This window comes from Gekko japonicus, unplaced genomic scaffold, assembly GCF_001447785.1.
Source record: "Gekko japonicus isolate JY-2015 unplaced genomic scaffold, Gekko_japonicus_V1.1 scaffold2515, whole genome shotgun sequence".
NCBI classification, from domain to species: domain Eukaryota; kingdom Metazoa; phylum Chordata; class Lepidosauria; order Squamata; family Gekkonidae; genus Gekko; species Gekko japonicus.
Window position 1 is genome coordinate 217,689 of NW_015174913.1, and position 16,166 is coordinate 233,854.

A 16,166-nucleotide genomic window follows, 5' to 3' on the forward strand; every position below is an offset into this window, starting at 1 on the left:
AACTCTGTTCAAGATTTTAGCATGAGTTGTGGCAAACTGGATACTCTCCAAATCCTGGAGTGAAAGTTCTTCTCTGAAGTTCTTCTAAAAATCCTATCAGTTGATATATAAACAGCTCATAGAAAAACGCAGGAACAATGAAACTCTATGGACGACACACACATATCCCTGTACTAAATAAGATGTGTCTATACACTACAGTCATCCTCATCCCACATAAATTACTAATTCTTCATATCAGCCTGTGAAAACTTTAGGGGGAAGGTATAGCTGGTTGATCTATGGAAGTGGAAAAGATGCCTCCCTAAAGGCAATCAGAATAACCAAGGGTTTGGAGCAACTTCTCTACCTTAGATACGGCAGCGGTGTTGGTCTGAAGCAGCAGAACAAAGTTTGAGTCCAGTGGGACCTTTACGACCAACAAAGTTTTATTCTGGTATCTTTTGTGTGCATGCACAGTTCTTCAGATATTTATTTCAGATGTCTATTTGAGTTTTTTGGGGGAAATTAGGGCAAATGGCACAGTAGAATTCATTACATCCACCTAACTGAGAAGGGATCCAGGTGGGCTGGGCAGCCCTGTGGGCCTGAAGCTGTAGAACAAAGTTTGAGTCCAGTGGCACCTTGAAGACCAACAAAGCTTTATTCAAGGAATTAGCTTTCCAGTGCACGAATCTGAAGAAGTGTGCCTGCATGCGAAAGCTCCTACCTTGAATAAAACTTTGTTGGACTTCAAGGTGCCACTGGACTCAAACTTTGTTCTAACTAACCAGGGTTGCATGTGTAATCCACTTTGAGTCTAGGTGAGAAAGGCGGGTTATAAATAAACAGGGCTTTTTTTGTAGAAAAAGCCCAGCAGGAACTCATTAGCATAATAGGCCACACTAGGGTTGCCAAATGGGGCCGGGGAATCCCCCGCTTTGGCGGCCCGATTTCTGACGCGACGGGAAACCCCACCCCTGCGTGCACGTCACACCAGGAGGTCCTCAGGAGTCCCCCACCCAGGAGGTATCATTTGGCAACCCTAGGCCACACCCAACAGCAGAAACTCATTAGCATATTAGGCCACACCCCCATACCTTCCCTTGGCTTGCCCAGGTGCAAGTTGGCCCTTGGACAGGCTGGGGAAGACTCTGAGTAAATGCCTCCCCAAGCCTTCCAGCCCCCCCACGCCCGCCTCGGAGTTGCCGGGGGCGGGTCACTCTCCGGGCCTTCCCTCTGTAGCCAGGCATTCGGCTGGAGTGGGTGTGGCCAACTCTGAAGCCAGCCGGAACTCCGTTCCTGTGCGTTCCTGCCCAAAATTAGCCCTGTAAATAAAAACTAAATGATTTTTTTTTCCTGTTTAACCTTACATCGTATTATTTTTCATTTCTGAAACCCAGGCCTGTTAAGTGGCTAACACGGGCCATGGGGCCCGGCCCCCTCCCTCGCTGCCCCAAATTGAATTAACTAACTTTATTTAATTAGCCACGCCCCCGAGGGGGGGCGCCTGAAATGTACCATATTTAACTTCGCTCTGAAGCTCCCACTCTCCTCAACGGGAGCTAGAGGCGCCAATCTGAATAAAAGCGAAAAAAGGCGGGGAAAAGAGCGCCCAACGGTCGCCACAGAGCCGCCCAGCAGCCGCGTCGCCCGTCTGTTTGCGCACGCGCACATCGGGCCGAACTCCGGGAACGAGTTTTGCCTGAAGAAGGGTGCCTGCGTCAGCGATGCCGTTGGCGCATGCGTCGCATCTGGAAAATGAAGGTGGCCGTGACTGGTTGCTGCCATGGCGCGCTGGATAAGATGTACGAGACGATCGAGTTGATGGAGCAGCGCCACGGCCAGGCGCGGCCGGACCTGGTTCTCTGCACTGGGGACTTCCAAGCCGTCCGCGACTCGGCCGATCTCCAATGTATGGCCGTGCCCCCCAAATACCGGCAGATGGGAGGCTTCGCGCAGTAAGTAGTCTGGACAGTTTTCCTTTCGAGTTGGGGTTCCTCCCTCGGTGGTCTGCTTGGATTGCCAGGGAGGGGCGAGGTTACGTGATAATACAGAGGGTACCTTTGGCCACGTGCAGAGTGCAAAAACCGCCTCCTGGTTAATCGCAGCGACGAAGGGAGGGAAGTCTGGGTGTCCTGTTCTCTCAGCCCCCCGTTTGACCACGTGTCTAGGGTTAGGAAGTACGTACCAATGGGTTCTTGGATGACAAACTGCAGGCTTCTTAAATCTGTTATACGAAAAGTGGGGAGGGGGCGGCGGTGGAATAGTCTTGTGGAACCATAAAGGTTAACAGATTTATTGTAGTAAAAACTGTTATGGGTTAGAGGCTGCTCTGTAAAATACTCTGTGTGTGCACTCCAAAACAAGGAGTATTGTAGAGTATTTATTGAGATGTTTATAACTTCTTTTTCTTCCCAGCGGTGGCTCATGACAGCCCACCTCCATGTTATCCTCACAGTGACAGCCCTGTGAGGTTGGCTAGGCTGAGGGAAAGTGACTGGTCCAAGGCCATCCAGTGAGTTTCAGTTTCCATTGCAGAGTGGAGATTCAGACCTGGGTTTCCCAGCTGCTAATCTAACATGATAACCAGGATGCTAGGTGTGTGTGTAATGTCGTGTGCACTCAGGACATTCCGCACACGCATGCTCAGATTGAAAAGGTTAGGAGATGTGAGAGATTTATAGCCTATGATGATGTTATGCCAAATTTGTCTGAGCTCAAGAGGCACACAGTGACCGCTTACCACTGGAGCAAGTCACTCATTTTGGGATGTTAATTTCACAAATTCCCTAGACTCAGGGTGTAGGTATTCAGAAATGACTACCTCCCACTTCAGAAAAGTGTGGAAGGATATAAAAAATGAGGCCTTTGCATACATGTACTGTAACAACCCACATTGCTCTGATGTGGTGGGGGGTTACATGCTTGGGCCTACTTAAAGTATTGTCCCCTTAAATTATGGGTTCATACATTTCTCTCTTCTTGCTTATTTGCCCGCCCGCCCTCCACATATAGAAACACTTTCCCCTCCTGTGGCTTGCATTGTTTGAATTCGCTTAACCTTCCTTTGCTACCTACCCTTTGGGAAACTTACCACTTTTAAAGTCCAGTTAGCAATGTGATACATGGATGTGTATATTTTCCCATTCCGCCTTGCTGATAGCAGATTTCAAAAGCCATTATGATGCAAGACCTTAGGGGACCCAGTTTCAAATGCCCACACCCCACAAAACTTCCTGGGTGACCTTGGGCCAGTCATTCTTTCTCAGCCTCATATACTTTGCAGGGTTCTACTTTGCAAGCTTGTGGAGGGTATAACCACCCTTAGTCCCATGGAGGAAAAGTGGAATATAAACTTCCTAGTAAATACATCTTCCCCCACGTATGGTCTTATTCTGAGCAGGAAATTAGGAGAAACCCAAAGATACTGTTTCCTTCTCATCTTTGTCTAAGGTCCTTGAGGTTTGGCTTGTGTTCTCCTAGGTACTATTCTGGAGAGAAGAAGGCTCCAGTCTTGACCATCTTTATTGGGGGAAACCATGAAGCCTCCAACCATTTGCAAGAACTCCCATATGGCGGATGGGTAGCACCAAACATCTACTACCTTGGTATTAAATTGTGTTTCCTGTTTTGATGGCTGTTTTTATCTGCTTCCTGACCCAGGTGGCCCAGGCTAGCCCGATCTTGTCAGATCATGGAAGCTAAGCGGGGTTGGCCCTGGTTTGTATTTAGATGGGAGACCACTTAGAAAGTCTAGGGCTTGTAGAAAGGGGCAGGCAGTGACAAGCCACCTCTGTTAATCTCTTGCCCTGAAAACCCTATGGAGTCACCATATGTCGGCATGTTCCCTCCAAGCTGTGAAGCCTTGTGAGCAAAAATTCTACTTTGTGAGCTACTGGCATTAAAGTTGTGAGCGAGTGATTTGGGTACTGCATGGATTCATTTGCTCTGGAGCCATCCTTCCTGAGATAAGACAAAAAATGTGAGTCGGAGGCTAAAAAACTGTGAGTTAGCTCACACTAACTCAGCTTAGAGGGAACACTGGCTGCAAATTGACAGCAGTTTCCACCATTAGCTCAGAATGCTAGCGGGGAAGTCTTTCTCATCACCTGCTTTCTGAGCCTTTGAACTGGAGATGCTGGGGATTGAACCTGGGTATTTCTGCCTGCAAAGCAGATGCTCTGCCACCCAGCCATGGCCCCCAAATATACATGGACACATGAGCGAGTGATTTGGGTACTGCATGGATTCGTTTGCTCTGGAGCCATCCTTCCTGAGATAAGACAAAAATATGTGAGCCGGAGGCTAAAAAACTGTGAGCTAGCTCACACTAAATCAGCTTAGAGGGAACACTGGCTGCAACTTGACGGCAGTTTCCACCATTAGCTCAGAATGCTAGCGGGGAAGTCTTTCTCATCACCTGCTTTCTGAGCCTTTGAACTGGAGATGCTGGGGATTGAACCTGGGTATTTCTGCCTGCAAAGCAGATGCTCTGCCACCCAGCCATGGCCCCCAAATATACATGGACACATGAATCTGCCGTATGCTGAGTCAGACCGTCAGACTATTAATGTTAGTCTTGTCTCCTCTGACTGGAAGCGGCTTCCCAGGCTCTCAAATGTCTCCCATTGTTTCCTACTGGATCCTTTTTAAAGTGAAGATGGTGGGGATTGAACCTGGGATGCTCTGCTACTGAGCCACAGCCCCACCCCTCATGGTTAAAACCCCCAGCTTCCTTGACATAATGGAAAGAAGCAGGAGATGCCTGAAGTGTTGCAAGTGTGATTGAAAAGAGAAATGAAAATTACTGTAGCAGGGTGGGGCTTGGTTGTGACCCAGGAAGGGGTTCTTGGGGTGAGTTGGCATTGGCTTGGGGCAAGAGGAAGTCACCATCTGTGTTGCAAATACCACCTACTCAGTGCAGTGTGTCCCTGCAGGCTGGTAGAACTAGAAGTCAAACCGCAGGTGGGTTCAGCTCAATGCTGTCACTTTGGGCAGTGGGGATTTCAGTACCTGCAGGGCTCGAAGACCATGGCTTCTGGGGATGGCAGTGTACAGGATTTACCCCCTCAGGCCAGTCCAGGAATGGGAGGGAATCCTGTACATTTCCAGTACATTAAACAACAACCCAAGAGGTAGGCTATACCCTCTCTGGATTTCAGAACATTTTGCCACCAGAACCTCGTCAACTAGAGTCCCCTCCAGCTCAGAGCAGAGATTCAAAACTCTCAGCTGGCATCTAGGGCTTAACACAATAGCAACTCTACTCAGAGCTGCACACTTTACGCTTAATGGTAGCTTGTGATCGGCTTAGGCACAGGAGTTTAGACTTGGAACTCAGGTACAACATCAGAGACCATTTAGAAACAAGAATAATTTTTTATTCAGTACAGAACTTAACACAGACTACCAGAGTTTACCAAAATAACAAGCCTAAGGCGATTTGCCTTAACTACACCGTAAAAAATCCATATTTACCAAGTTCAGGAATATCCCAACAGTCCAAGGGATCTTGAAGGAAAAATCCATCTTTGCTCAACCATGTGGTCCAATTCACAAGCAGTTCTTTGTCTCTCACGAGACGGCATTTCTAGGTGCCATAAAACAAGCAGAGAGAGCAGGAGCAGAGAGCAAGATAATCTCTCTCATTGGGATCGAACAATTATAGCCCAATTCCAGTCATGATTAGCCGTGGCCATTCGGCCAATCACGAGTGGACATAGGTGTGTCCAATTGTTGGTTGCCATAGCTGCAACACAGGAATGGCTAGAAGTTTGGAAACTCCTCCTACAGTCAGGTGACCCAGTTTCTAGCTACTTCATTTAGTATGTGACTTGTTGCATGTGGGGCCAGAAAGTGTAGCCATGAGGTCTGGTGTTTGGCATGGAAGTGTGAAAGAATGTGGGCTTATGGCATGGCTATTTAGGCCATTTGGCCTTACCATGTTGCTAGCAAGAGGAAACAAGGCACAGCATGTTATCAGAATGTAATCACAGGAGAAGGCATGGATTATAGAAAGCAGAAAGCAAAATGTCTATACAGGCAGATGTAGGTGTATGGGCTTTGGGGGTAGGCTTATGTTGACAGCTTTTGCAATCGTTATTGTCTTGCTTTTGTTGAATAATGTAACCTTTTCTCTTTTCAGGTTATGCCGGAGTAGTAAAGTACCGCGGGGTACGCATCGGTGGGATCTCTGGCATTTTCAAATCTCATGACTACAAAAGAGGTATTTTGGGAGGTGCCTTGCTGCAGAGGGAAATCTGATGTTGGAATCTGGGTTTCTTTTATCAGCTGAGGTTGACAAGGTGGGTGGGTTGCCAGTCTTGTGTCTCGTAGGTGATTCTGAGCTTTACCCATGTGAGGGGGGGAAGCAACATGTGGAACAGGCTTACTTGACATTCTCAGTTACGGTTCCAATCTGGTGGAATGGCCTTCCTGAGGAGTTCAGGATTGTATTGTTTTCTGATGCTGTAACCCACCTTGAGTCTTAGTAAGAAAGCCTAACTGTAGGCAGCAGTAAACAAAAATTAATAAATAATAATACAGGTTTCGTCCTAGTAATGAATGTCTTGTTGCTTGTTTCAGGCCACTTTGAGTGTCCCCCTTACAACCAGAATACCTTAAGAAGCGTCTACCATGTGAGAAATATTGAAGTGTTCAAGCTCAAGCAGGTTAGCAGAAATGCTTTCTTCATGGTGCAGGGTCATGCCACAGGACATTCATTGGGGTAGCAATCCTAGCAGCCAGATGTGTGTTTTGTATGTTTTGGGGTATTGTTCCCCAGTGGGTAAATGCCTTCTTGGGAAAGCCGTGTTGGCTGTGCTGTAGCTTGCTATTTCATGCTGTCGATATTTCCCCCCAAAACAGGAAATATTTATATCTTGCTTTTTCTCCCCAATGTGGACCAAAAAAAAAATCTTTTAAAAAGCAGCAGCAGCAAATGGGAAAGGGGGGCTTCTGAGTGCACAATAGATCTTCTAGCCATCTTTAAGCTGCAGCCCCCAGACTAAGAGCTGAAAGACGAGAGTCCTTTGTCTCGCACCTCTGGGCATGCCCTGGCATTAAAAGCACCTGTAAGCAGAGCAAAAATAGGCTTTTAAGTACCTGTATGCAGAGGAGAAACAAACTCAGACATATTTTATTCGGCTGCTGTTTGCCAGCTAGCAGTGTCTATCCCCTGCCAGAGAATACTGCCATTAAAGAATTAAAATAAATACTGCCAATAAATAAATAAATATCTTGCTGCCAAGCTCCTTTGGAGCCCCAGCTTGCTGATTTGATATTTTTTCAAAAAATGTTTTGTCGATTTGTACCCTGCCTAGCCTTGTGCTCAGCCCAACAAAGACGCCATTTAGAACCAGGTAAACAAGGCTGTGCAGCAGGTCAGAAGGCCCTGTTGTAAATGTTATATTGTTCCCTTTGTAGATGAAAAGCTCAGTTTTCAAAAAAGAAAAGAAAGGATTGGCAACCGTTCTGGAAGCTAAATAGCAAAGTTGTTTGCCTAACCTTGATAGGGTGTGATAAAAAAATACAAAAACCGTGAAATTATAGCTATGGCAACTTCAATACTTCAGTATTTTCTTATTATAGTGCATATTGCTCTACAACAGTCTCTATCTTAATCACAATAAATAATTCATTATCACTATCAACAGTCCATTCTTAACTATTCATATGATGAATGAAAGTGCCTGTCAATGTTCTTTCCAAGATTAAAGTGCTTGTGCTATAGTAAACAGTCTTATGTCCTTTGTTTCAAATCCAGTAATTGTGGATGATATATGGACGTTCTAATGCGTCCTCTGTCCTAATGTAGAGGCTGTATTAGAATGTCCATAAATTATCCACAGTTTCTGTATTTGAAAGAACAAAGGACATAAGATTGTTTACTACAGCACAAACACTTTAATCTTGGAAAGAACATTGACATGCACTTTCATCATACGAATAGTTAAGAATGGACTGTTGATAATAATGAATTATTTATTGTGATTAAGATATGGACTGTTGTAGAGATATATACACTATAATAAGAAAGTATTGAAGTTGTCATAGTTATAATTTCATGGTTTTTGTATTTTTATTACACATTTTCCCGTGGATGTTTTTGGATTATAATTTTGATAGGGTGCTGATGGGATAAATTGGTGCAACCACTGAAAAGACCGCGTTTCTTGCATTCACGTACCTGGCTTGGTGGTAGTAAGGGGTTGCCAAGAAAGACTGTTTTTTAAGTCTTAGTTGTCATCCTGGACTCTCAGATTCTTTTGCTGACAGCAGCAGTCGCATCTTAAATCACGTGTTGTTTCATTTTGGGGCAAACAGCTGAAGCAGCCCATGGATATCTTTATGTCCCATGACTGGCCCAGAGGTATATATCATTATGGGAACAAGAAATCGCTGCTTAAGAAGAAATCCTTTTTCCGCCAAGAAGTGGAAGACAACACTTTGGGAAGCCCTGCTGCATCGGAGCTTCTGCAGCACTTGAAGCCTGCGTACTGGTTCGCGGCTCACCTTCATGTCAAATTTGCAGCCGTAATGGAACATGAGGTAAGGAAGGGGGGAATTTGGCTACATGTGGGTTGAGATCTGTGTTCACGGAGAAGGTTCCAGAGGGGTTATGGTGGAGATAAAATGCATTCCTATTTCGAACGAATAAACTGGTAATTTGGATAGAATCTCTTATAATAGGTAAAAAAAATATGCTTCTTGTGAGATCTTGGAAGACCATTGTTTTGACTGCTGGGCCCAGATTTATTTTGAGAATGAAAGAGGTATCTTTATTGCTGGTAGCAGCCCAATCGTAACTTACAGTATGAAGATTTCACAAAATCCGATTGTTGGCTTAGTAGGATGGGAGAAGTCGTATCATGAGAAACCAAGAGGTATTGGAAAGGCCAATCAGTTGATTCAGTAGAGGAAGCCATGGCCTTCAGTTTGGAAGATCTGATCATAGGATGTTGGGGGGGTGGGGTTCATTCATGCATAGGGTCACCAAAAGTCAGAAGCAACTTAACTAGATACAACACACACACAAGATGGGTGACTTGCTGTGGGCTTAATTCTTATCTCTCCTCCCCCAAAGGAGTAACAAGAAAGCATTAGGGGTCGGTTTGTTTTTGGAAGATGGTTTACTAGTTACTGGAAAAATATTATCCTCATGCATTGAACTTCTAGTATCTCTTTGATTAATAAATAATGCTTGGCCAGTTTAAGCCATTTCTGAGCTCCAGAGGAATTGGTTGGCTGCTGTGTGAGATAGGAGGCTGGACTAGATGCCCCACTGGTCTGATCCAGCAGGGCTCTTCTAATGTTCTTAGGCTGAGCTTGGAAGTGTACTGTGGAGCAATGTTCCCTCTAAGCTGTGGAGTCTTGTGAGCAACAATTCTACTTTGTGAGCTACTGGCATTAAAGTTGTGAGCGAGCGATTGGGCTGCTCCATAAATTAGTTTCCTCTGGAGACATCTTCCTTGAGCTAAGACAAAAATGTGTGAGCTGGAGGCTAAAAAACTGTGAGCTGGCTCACACTAACTCAGCTTAGAGGGGACACTGCTGTGGAGCTGTATTTCACATTTCTTCATGCTGTAGCTATAAAATAACTGGGCATTTTGCTTTTCTGTTTAAGAAATTTAGTGAGCATCGAATACTTTCAAGTGTTCAGAATATCTTTTCTTCCGACACTTACAATGTTCTCGTCAGGCTGTTAGTTTTAATACTCCCAAGTGAAGAGTAGCTGTACCAAAAACATCTGGTTGACTTTGTGACAGAGGCAAGGTTTGAACCAAGCACAGGTTCATCGCTCAGCCTCTTAGCCTCTATGCTAGACTAACTTTCAAAGGATTCCCCCCCACCCCCGGTTTTTATTACTATTTAAGGCACTTAAATATTAGTATTTAAAGCTGCGGTGGATCAAGTGGTTAAGACGCTGAACTGCAGGCTGTGGGAGGTCAGTAGTTCAGCAGTTCGAGACCCGGGTGCCGCATGATGGAGTGAGCTCCCATCTCTAGTTCCAGCTCCTGCCAACCTAGCAGTTCGAAAGCAAGAAATTGCAAGTAGATAAATAGGTACCACTTCGGTGGGAAGGTAACAGCGTTCCGTGCGCCTTGGCGTTTAGTCATGCCGGCCACATGACCACGGAAACGTCTTCGGACAGCGCTGGCTCTTCGGCTTTGAAACGGAGATGAGCACCGCAACCCTAGAGTCGGATTCAACTGGCTTTCGAGCAAGGGAACCTTTACCTTTTTAAGGCACATTTATTCTGCCTTTCCTCCATAGATTTTCAGGGCAGTATACTTGATTCTTCGTTATGCCATTTGATTCTCACAACTTCCCTCTATGAGGGAAGTTAGACTAAGCGAATGTCTAGCCCAAGGTCCCCAGGCCTAACCCAGCTACGACAAGAATTGGTGGTTGAGCTGAGGGTCCTATAAACCAAAAAAATGTTTCGGTTTTTTAAAAAGAGAGGAAAGCATAGCACCTGAAAAAGAACATAAAAATGTGATAATTCCATCTGTGTGCACTGCTCTGAGCTTTTTGCAAGATGTGAGGAATGAATATACAGTATCCCGCACTGTTGCTTCCAAGCGGTGTCTCTTGTCTGTTTTATAATAATAGCCATAACCAGCACATGTACATATTACGCATCTTAGCTCCTACTTTCTAGGCTGACAGCAGTGAGCAGCAGCCCAAAGCAACAAAATTTCTGGCCCTGGATAAATGCTTGCCACAGCGAGACTTCCTTCAGGTATGTCTGTCTGAAGTGCTCTATCCTGAATGTTCTCTTAATAGTAACACGGCTGGCCTTGATCAAAGAAGCAGAAAATGGGCAGACAGGTCCCCTCCATGGTGGGGACTCTTCATGTATATGGAAAAATATGACTTTTTGAACAAATGAAAAGGAAATTGGGAAGGGAGGGGGAATTAAACAATCCCCAGAGCACCTTGATTTATTTATTTATTACATTTACACCCCGCCCTCCCAGCCGTGGCCGGCTCAAGGCGGCTTACAACAGGATAAAAACAAGAAATAGTATAATCATAAAACCATGTAACAATTACAACATTAAAAGGTGCTAACACCTTTGACAAAACACTGATGAGGCCTGAATATGCTCTGAAAGGCACTGAATGTTGAGAGGAGCTTGGAGTGTCTGTTAAAGGGAGCAGTTGGCCTACCCAAGCCATCTTTGGCCTCCCATACTGAAACTGTTGCCTTTATGATCAGCTTAAACTGAGCACAGCAACATGAACCTTGATTGCAGTTCCTACTACTGTTTTAAATTACTGTTTTAATTATTTTAACTATTGCTATTGAGATTTTGTGACTTTGTAACCTGCCCTGAGCTCGTCTGTGAGGAGGGCGGGATAAAAAAATAGAATTAAATAAATAACATTTTTGAAGGATGGCTTTCAAGTTATTTCCTCCTTCCTGTGATTCCTGGCTGGTTCCTGACTTATTTTGATTTGTATTGTTAGGCCTGAGAGAGGTAGATTTGTGTTTTTTTTTATGGCCATTATCCAAAGATGGCTCACTGGTTTTGAAGCTGGGGCCTTCCTTTGACAGGAAAAAGTAACTCTTAGTAGGCCTCTGTCAGCGTTCTTGCTTTCCTGAAGTGTATCTTAAACAGCCAACAGGGCAAACGACAGCTTGGGCTGGGGGGAGGGGGTCATTTGTTGAGAAAGGTGTTGCAGGGAGGGAAGAGAGAATCTCCCTTCCCTCAGCACTGTGGCCCTAATCCAAACTGGAGTTTTCAGTGCCCTCCCCCACTGCTCATTAGAAAGAGAAACCATGCTGGGGGTCCCTTCACAGATACTTCTGTTTTTTTAATGTACAATTGCCACAGTCTGATGAGAGAAGGGCCATGATTCACTGGAAGAGCATCTGCTTGGCACGCAGAAGGTCCCAGGTTCAATCCCCAGCATCTCTAGTGAAAAGGCTCAGGTAGCAGGGGATATGAAAGATCTGCTTGAGACACTGGAAAGCCTCTGCCAGTCTGAGGAGGTAATACTGACCTCGATAGACTGATGGTTTGGTTCAGTAGAGGGCAGCTCGTTGTCTTCATGTGAAATTTAGACAACTTGTTGCTCTCCATAAGAGAAATGAACAGCTTCAGTTGGCTGCCATGTGTCTCTTCCCAATTCCTGATTGGATTTGCAGAGCAATCCAATGTAGAGTTTCACCCTTGTAAGCCCATTGATTTCAAGGGGCATAGAAGGGAGCTCTGGATTGCACCGTTAGGCTAGTGTAAAACTTTATTGCCTGGCTTCAGATGTAGAGTTTCTTGGAGTGGGGAGAAAAAGGCAAAGTGTTATGATAACGCAACTGTGTCTTTCTGCCGAAAGGGGGCAGAGACAGAGCTTCCTAACTTCTGGGTTGTGTGTGCGTGTGTTTTAAAGATTGTAGAGATCGAGCACAATCCCAGCGCTTCTGACTCCCTGGAGTACGACCCAGAATGGATTGCTGTTCTCAAAGCGACTAACAACCTCATCAATGTGTCTCCAAACCCTTGGAATATGCCTGAAGACAATGGACTCCATGCCAAGTAGGTAGAACAAAAGACACTTGCCCGGTGTTAGAATTCCTACCAGCAAACATCTGCTTGGTTGACATTCCGAAATTCAGCTCGATTGGAGGCCCAGTCTACAACAATTAGCCCCAGATTTCACCTTCTAGAATAATTAAAACCCAAGTCTAGGGCTTCTCAAAGAAGTCCGCTTCTAGAACAGAGTTCCAAACCCCTGCAAAGTCTGTCTCTCCACTTTCTCTTCTTGAGCCACTCTGGTAGAGTACGTGGCAGAGGTGCCCTTGTGAAGGTGGTACGCTATGTGGGGGGTACTTATAGTGGTTTGCCTGGGGGGTGGGTGTCCAAAGTCTAGCAGAACAGCACTGCTTTCCCCTGATTTAGGACATCCCGATGTCTCTTCTGTAGGTCCTTCCCTGCTGTAGCTCACCCACACATGTAGGGGTTTTTTTTTGTCTTGGAGAGAAAGATACCCTGCTTATACTTGAGCATGTTGTCAGTCACTCTGTTCCCCCAGTCTCTCTTGGTTCATCTCCTCACTCCAGTCTCTGCCCATAGGATATTTAGCAGGGGTCCCCAACCATTTTGACCCAGCAGGCACCTTTGGAAATCTGACGTAGGGTAGTGTGTGCAACCACAAAATGGCTGCTGCTGGAGGCGGAGCCAACCACAAAGTGTCAGGGAGTGAGATTATGCACAGCGCTTCAGCAGTTCAGGCCGAAGCTCTGTTTAATGGGATGCTTTTTAAAATGAACACATTAACAACATTGTCTTGCTTGCACTCAAGTGTGCATATTGAGCTGGCTAAGAAAGCTCATCTAGCAGTCAGTGCTCCCTCTAAGTTATGGAGTCTTGTGAGCAAAAATTCTACTTTGCGAGCTACTGGCATTAAAAATGTGAGCGAGCAATTTGGCTACTGCATAAATTAGTTTTCTCTGGAGCCATCCTTCCTGAGCTAAGACAAAAAGGTGTGAGCCGGAGGCTAAAAAACTGAGCTAGCTCACACTAACTCAACTTAGAAGGAAAACAGCTAGCAGTATCTGTCAGATCTTCAGTGGCTAATCAGAAACTGTTGGTCCTACCCACTTTCTAGAAACACTTGGTGGGCACCAGGAAAGCTGTCGGCAGGCACCTTGGCTCCCGCTGGCACCATGTTGGGGACCCCCGTGTTATGGGATACTTCTGTGTCCCTACTCATCTGCCCATGTGATCCTTCTTTCCAACAAAGTGGCTACTGAAGTTTAAAGCATACTACTTTTGCCTTGGGAGTTGGCATGGAACATTAACTGGATAGCTCTGCTTTTGAGTGTGACTTAAAGTGGGGATGGGTGCTTGGTGGGGAGGGAAAAGCAATCCGTATTTCCCCCCAGACATTATTACAAATACTTTGGTGCTCTGATTGGGAGGAATTTGGGAGAGGGCAGGGTCAAGACAAGGGCAGGAAGCAGAGCCACAGTGACCAGGCATCATGGCTAGTAACCCAAGTGGATCACTTTTGGTGCATCCTGAGTTCCTCTCAGACCTATTTGTGTGCCCAGCAACCAACACCCTAAGGAAAGACATGTGCAAAAACTCTAACTTCTTTGGAGGTTTTCAAACAGAGGCTAGATGGCCATCTGACAGCAGTGCTGATTCTGTGAACTTAGGCAGATAATGAGGGAGGGCAGGAAGGGTTGCATCAGTGCTTAGTTCTTGTGGCCCTTTATTACGCGACCATGGAAATGCAGATCGCCACTTTGGGGTCAGGAAGCAATTTTTCTCCATGCCAGTTTGGCCAGGGATCCTTGAAGGTTTTTTGCAGTCTTTTGGGCATGGAGCAGGGGTCACTGGGGGTGTGTGGGGGGGAAATATGTGTGAATTTCCTGCATTGTGCAGAGGGACTAGATGACCCTGGAGGTCCCTTCCAACTCTATGGTTCTATGATTCTATGAAAATAATGACTGCGGTTTGTCTCTAGAACCACTGGGCTGTTAAAACAACAACAACAACAATAGTAGAGATAACAAGTCTTGTTACCTGATTTTGACTCGCCTGCTTTTTGACTTCTTTCAGATGGGATTACAGCGTTACCGAAGAAGATATCAAGGCAGTGCTGGAAGAGGCCAACAGCGACCTTCGGATTCCCCAGAACTTCAGCGCCGTGAGCTCCAATGGCAACAAATCGCAGCAGCAATCAGCCCCAGTTCATAGAATCAACCCGCAGACCACAGAGTTCTGCGCCCAATTTGGTCTGGTTGACATCAACGACAGAATCCAGCAAGTAAGGGAGGAGATAATGGCGCAGAGGGGGGGGGACAAGGAAGAAGAAGAAGAGGATGAGGTAGACAGTACTGGGGAGGCCAGTGACTATAATACGGACGTGTCCGGGTTGACCGCCTCTGTCAACCCTGACGAGATAATACTGGACGATGAAGCCGGTGGTGAGGGTGACCCCGACGACAGCTCAGACCAGCAGTCCGACACCACCTCCACGTATTCTGGACTCAGGAGGCTGCCGAGCAGCATGACGGTATCGTCTGACGATGGCCTGGACAGCGCGAGCACCGACCTGGGGCAGTTGAGCAGCGGTAACCAGGAGGAAGAGCAAAACGCCTCCAACAAGTCCCTGAAGCGGACAAGCTTTGAGAACGAACAAGAAAAGAGCGGGGAAAAGAAAATTAAAAGGCGCAACCAGGCCATCTATGCCTCACAGGAGGATGACGAGGCGGAATGAAGAGCCTCCATTTGTGAGACCTCCGAGGCTCTTTTTGGACTGAGAATGTGTGATGGAGGCTGTGGCAATACTGGATTGTTTTTGATGGTTTTAATGGTGTCAACCAGCCCTATATTTTTTTAAAAAACAACAATACAATATCACAGAAGTTTTATGGGAATAAATATCCGTGTGCTCGGTTACTTGTTTACATAATCAATTACTTTTTTACAGGGCCTTGCCAGGCAGGGGGGGACTTTTTAAAAATGCAGAAGAGCGTTTGAAGAAGGGTGTTGTCAGAGTTGGAATATAATGATTTCACATGGTCTCCCGCACCCCCCCCCCCCCCCCCCCCTCTCCCCCTCCGTTCTTTCCCCCCACAGCACTTGAACCCCTAGGTCTGAATCCCTCCATCGGTTCACTTTGCCTTGGCAGATTTCAGGAGGTCAGGATTTCTCAGGGAAGTCCCTCCCCCCTCTCTTTTAACAATGACATGGTGGTATATTCCATATTGGTTTCAGGAGCTGAAAGGCTGTCTCACATGGGGCATACTATCTGTGTCTTTGGGGGTACCTTCAGAAGTGTATTTGCCATATGTAATTGGCAAAGTCAGGGTGACTTTAGTATGTCAGAAGTGAACCACGGATTTGGGATATATTTAATGCCTTAATTTTCCAAGATGAACTGCATGTGCTTAAATAAGTCCTTTAAAAAAATGAAGCCAAAACCTAGTTTATGGACTAGCACGGTCTGAAGAGTGAAGGACACTATGTATTGTTATAACACTGGTTGGAATTCAGTCTGGTGCTCATGGACGCTATGGTATGTACCACAGTGTTTCTTGGTGCCCACTTGCTTCTTCTTTAAATTACCTTTTCCCCAAACCAGAGAAAAAATCCTGGCTGTTCTCCACCTCCTGGGCAGAGCAGTAGGCGTTTCAAAACACTCAAGGGGGCATTACTTTTGAGTCT

General features: G+C 45.9%; 1 protein-coding gene across 1 annotated transcript; it reads left to right on the top strand.

Moving 5' to 3' along the window:
* Positions 1-1,719: 1,719 nt before the first annotated feature.
* DBR1 (debranching RNA lariats 1) lies at positions 1,720-15,537 on the top strand. Its single transcript, XM_015425043.1, has 8 exons — positions 1,720-1,940; positions 3,466-3,590; positions 6,128-6,208; positions 6,568-6,653; positions 8,308-8,532; positions 10,646-10,726; positions 12,379-12,524; positions 14,556-15,537. The coding sequence occupies exons 1-8, from the start codon at positions 1,723-1,725 to the stop codon at positions 15,214-15,216; spliced, it is 1,623 nt and encodes a 540-aa protein (XP_015280529.1). The 5' UTR covers positions 1,720-1,722; the 3' UTR covers positions 15,217-15,537.
* The last annotated feature ends 629 nt before the right edge of the window (positions 15,538-16,166 follow it).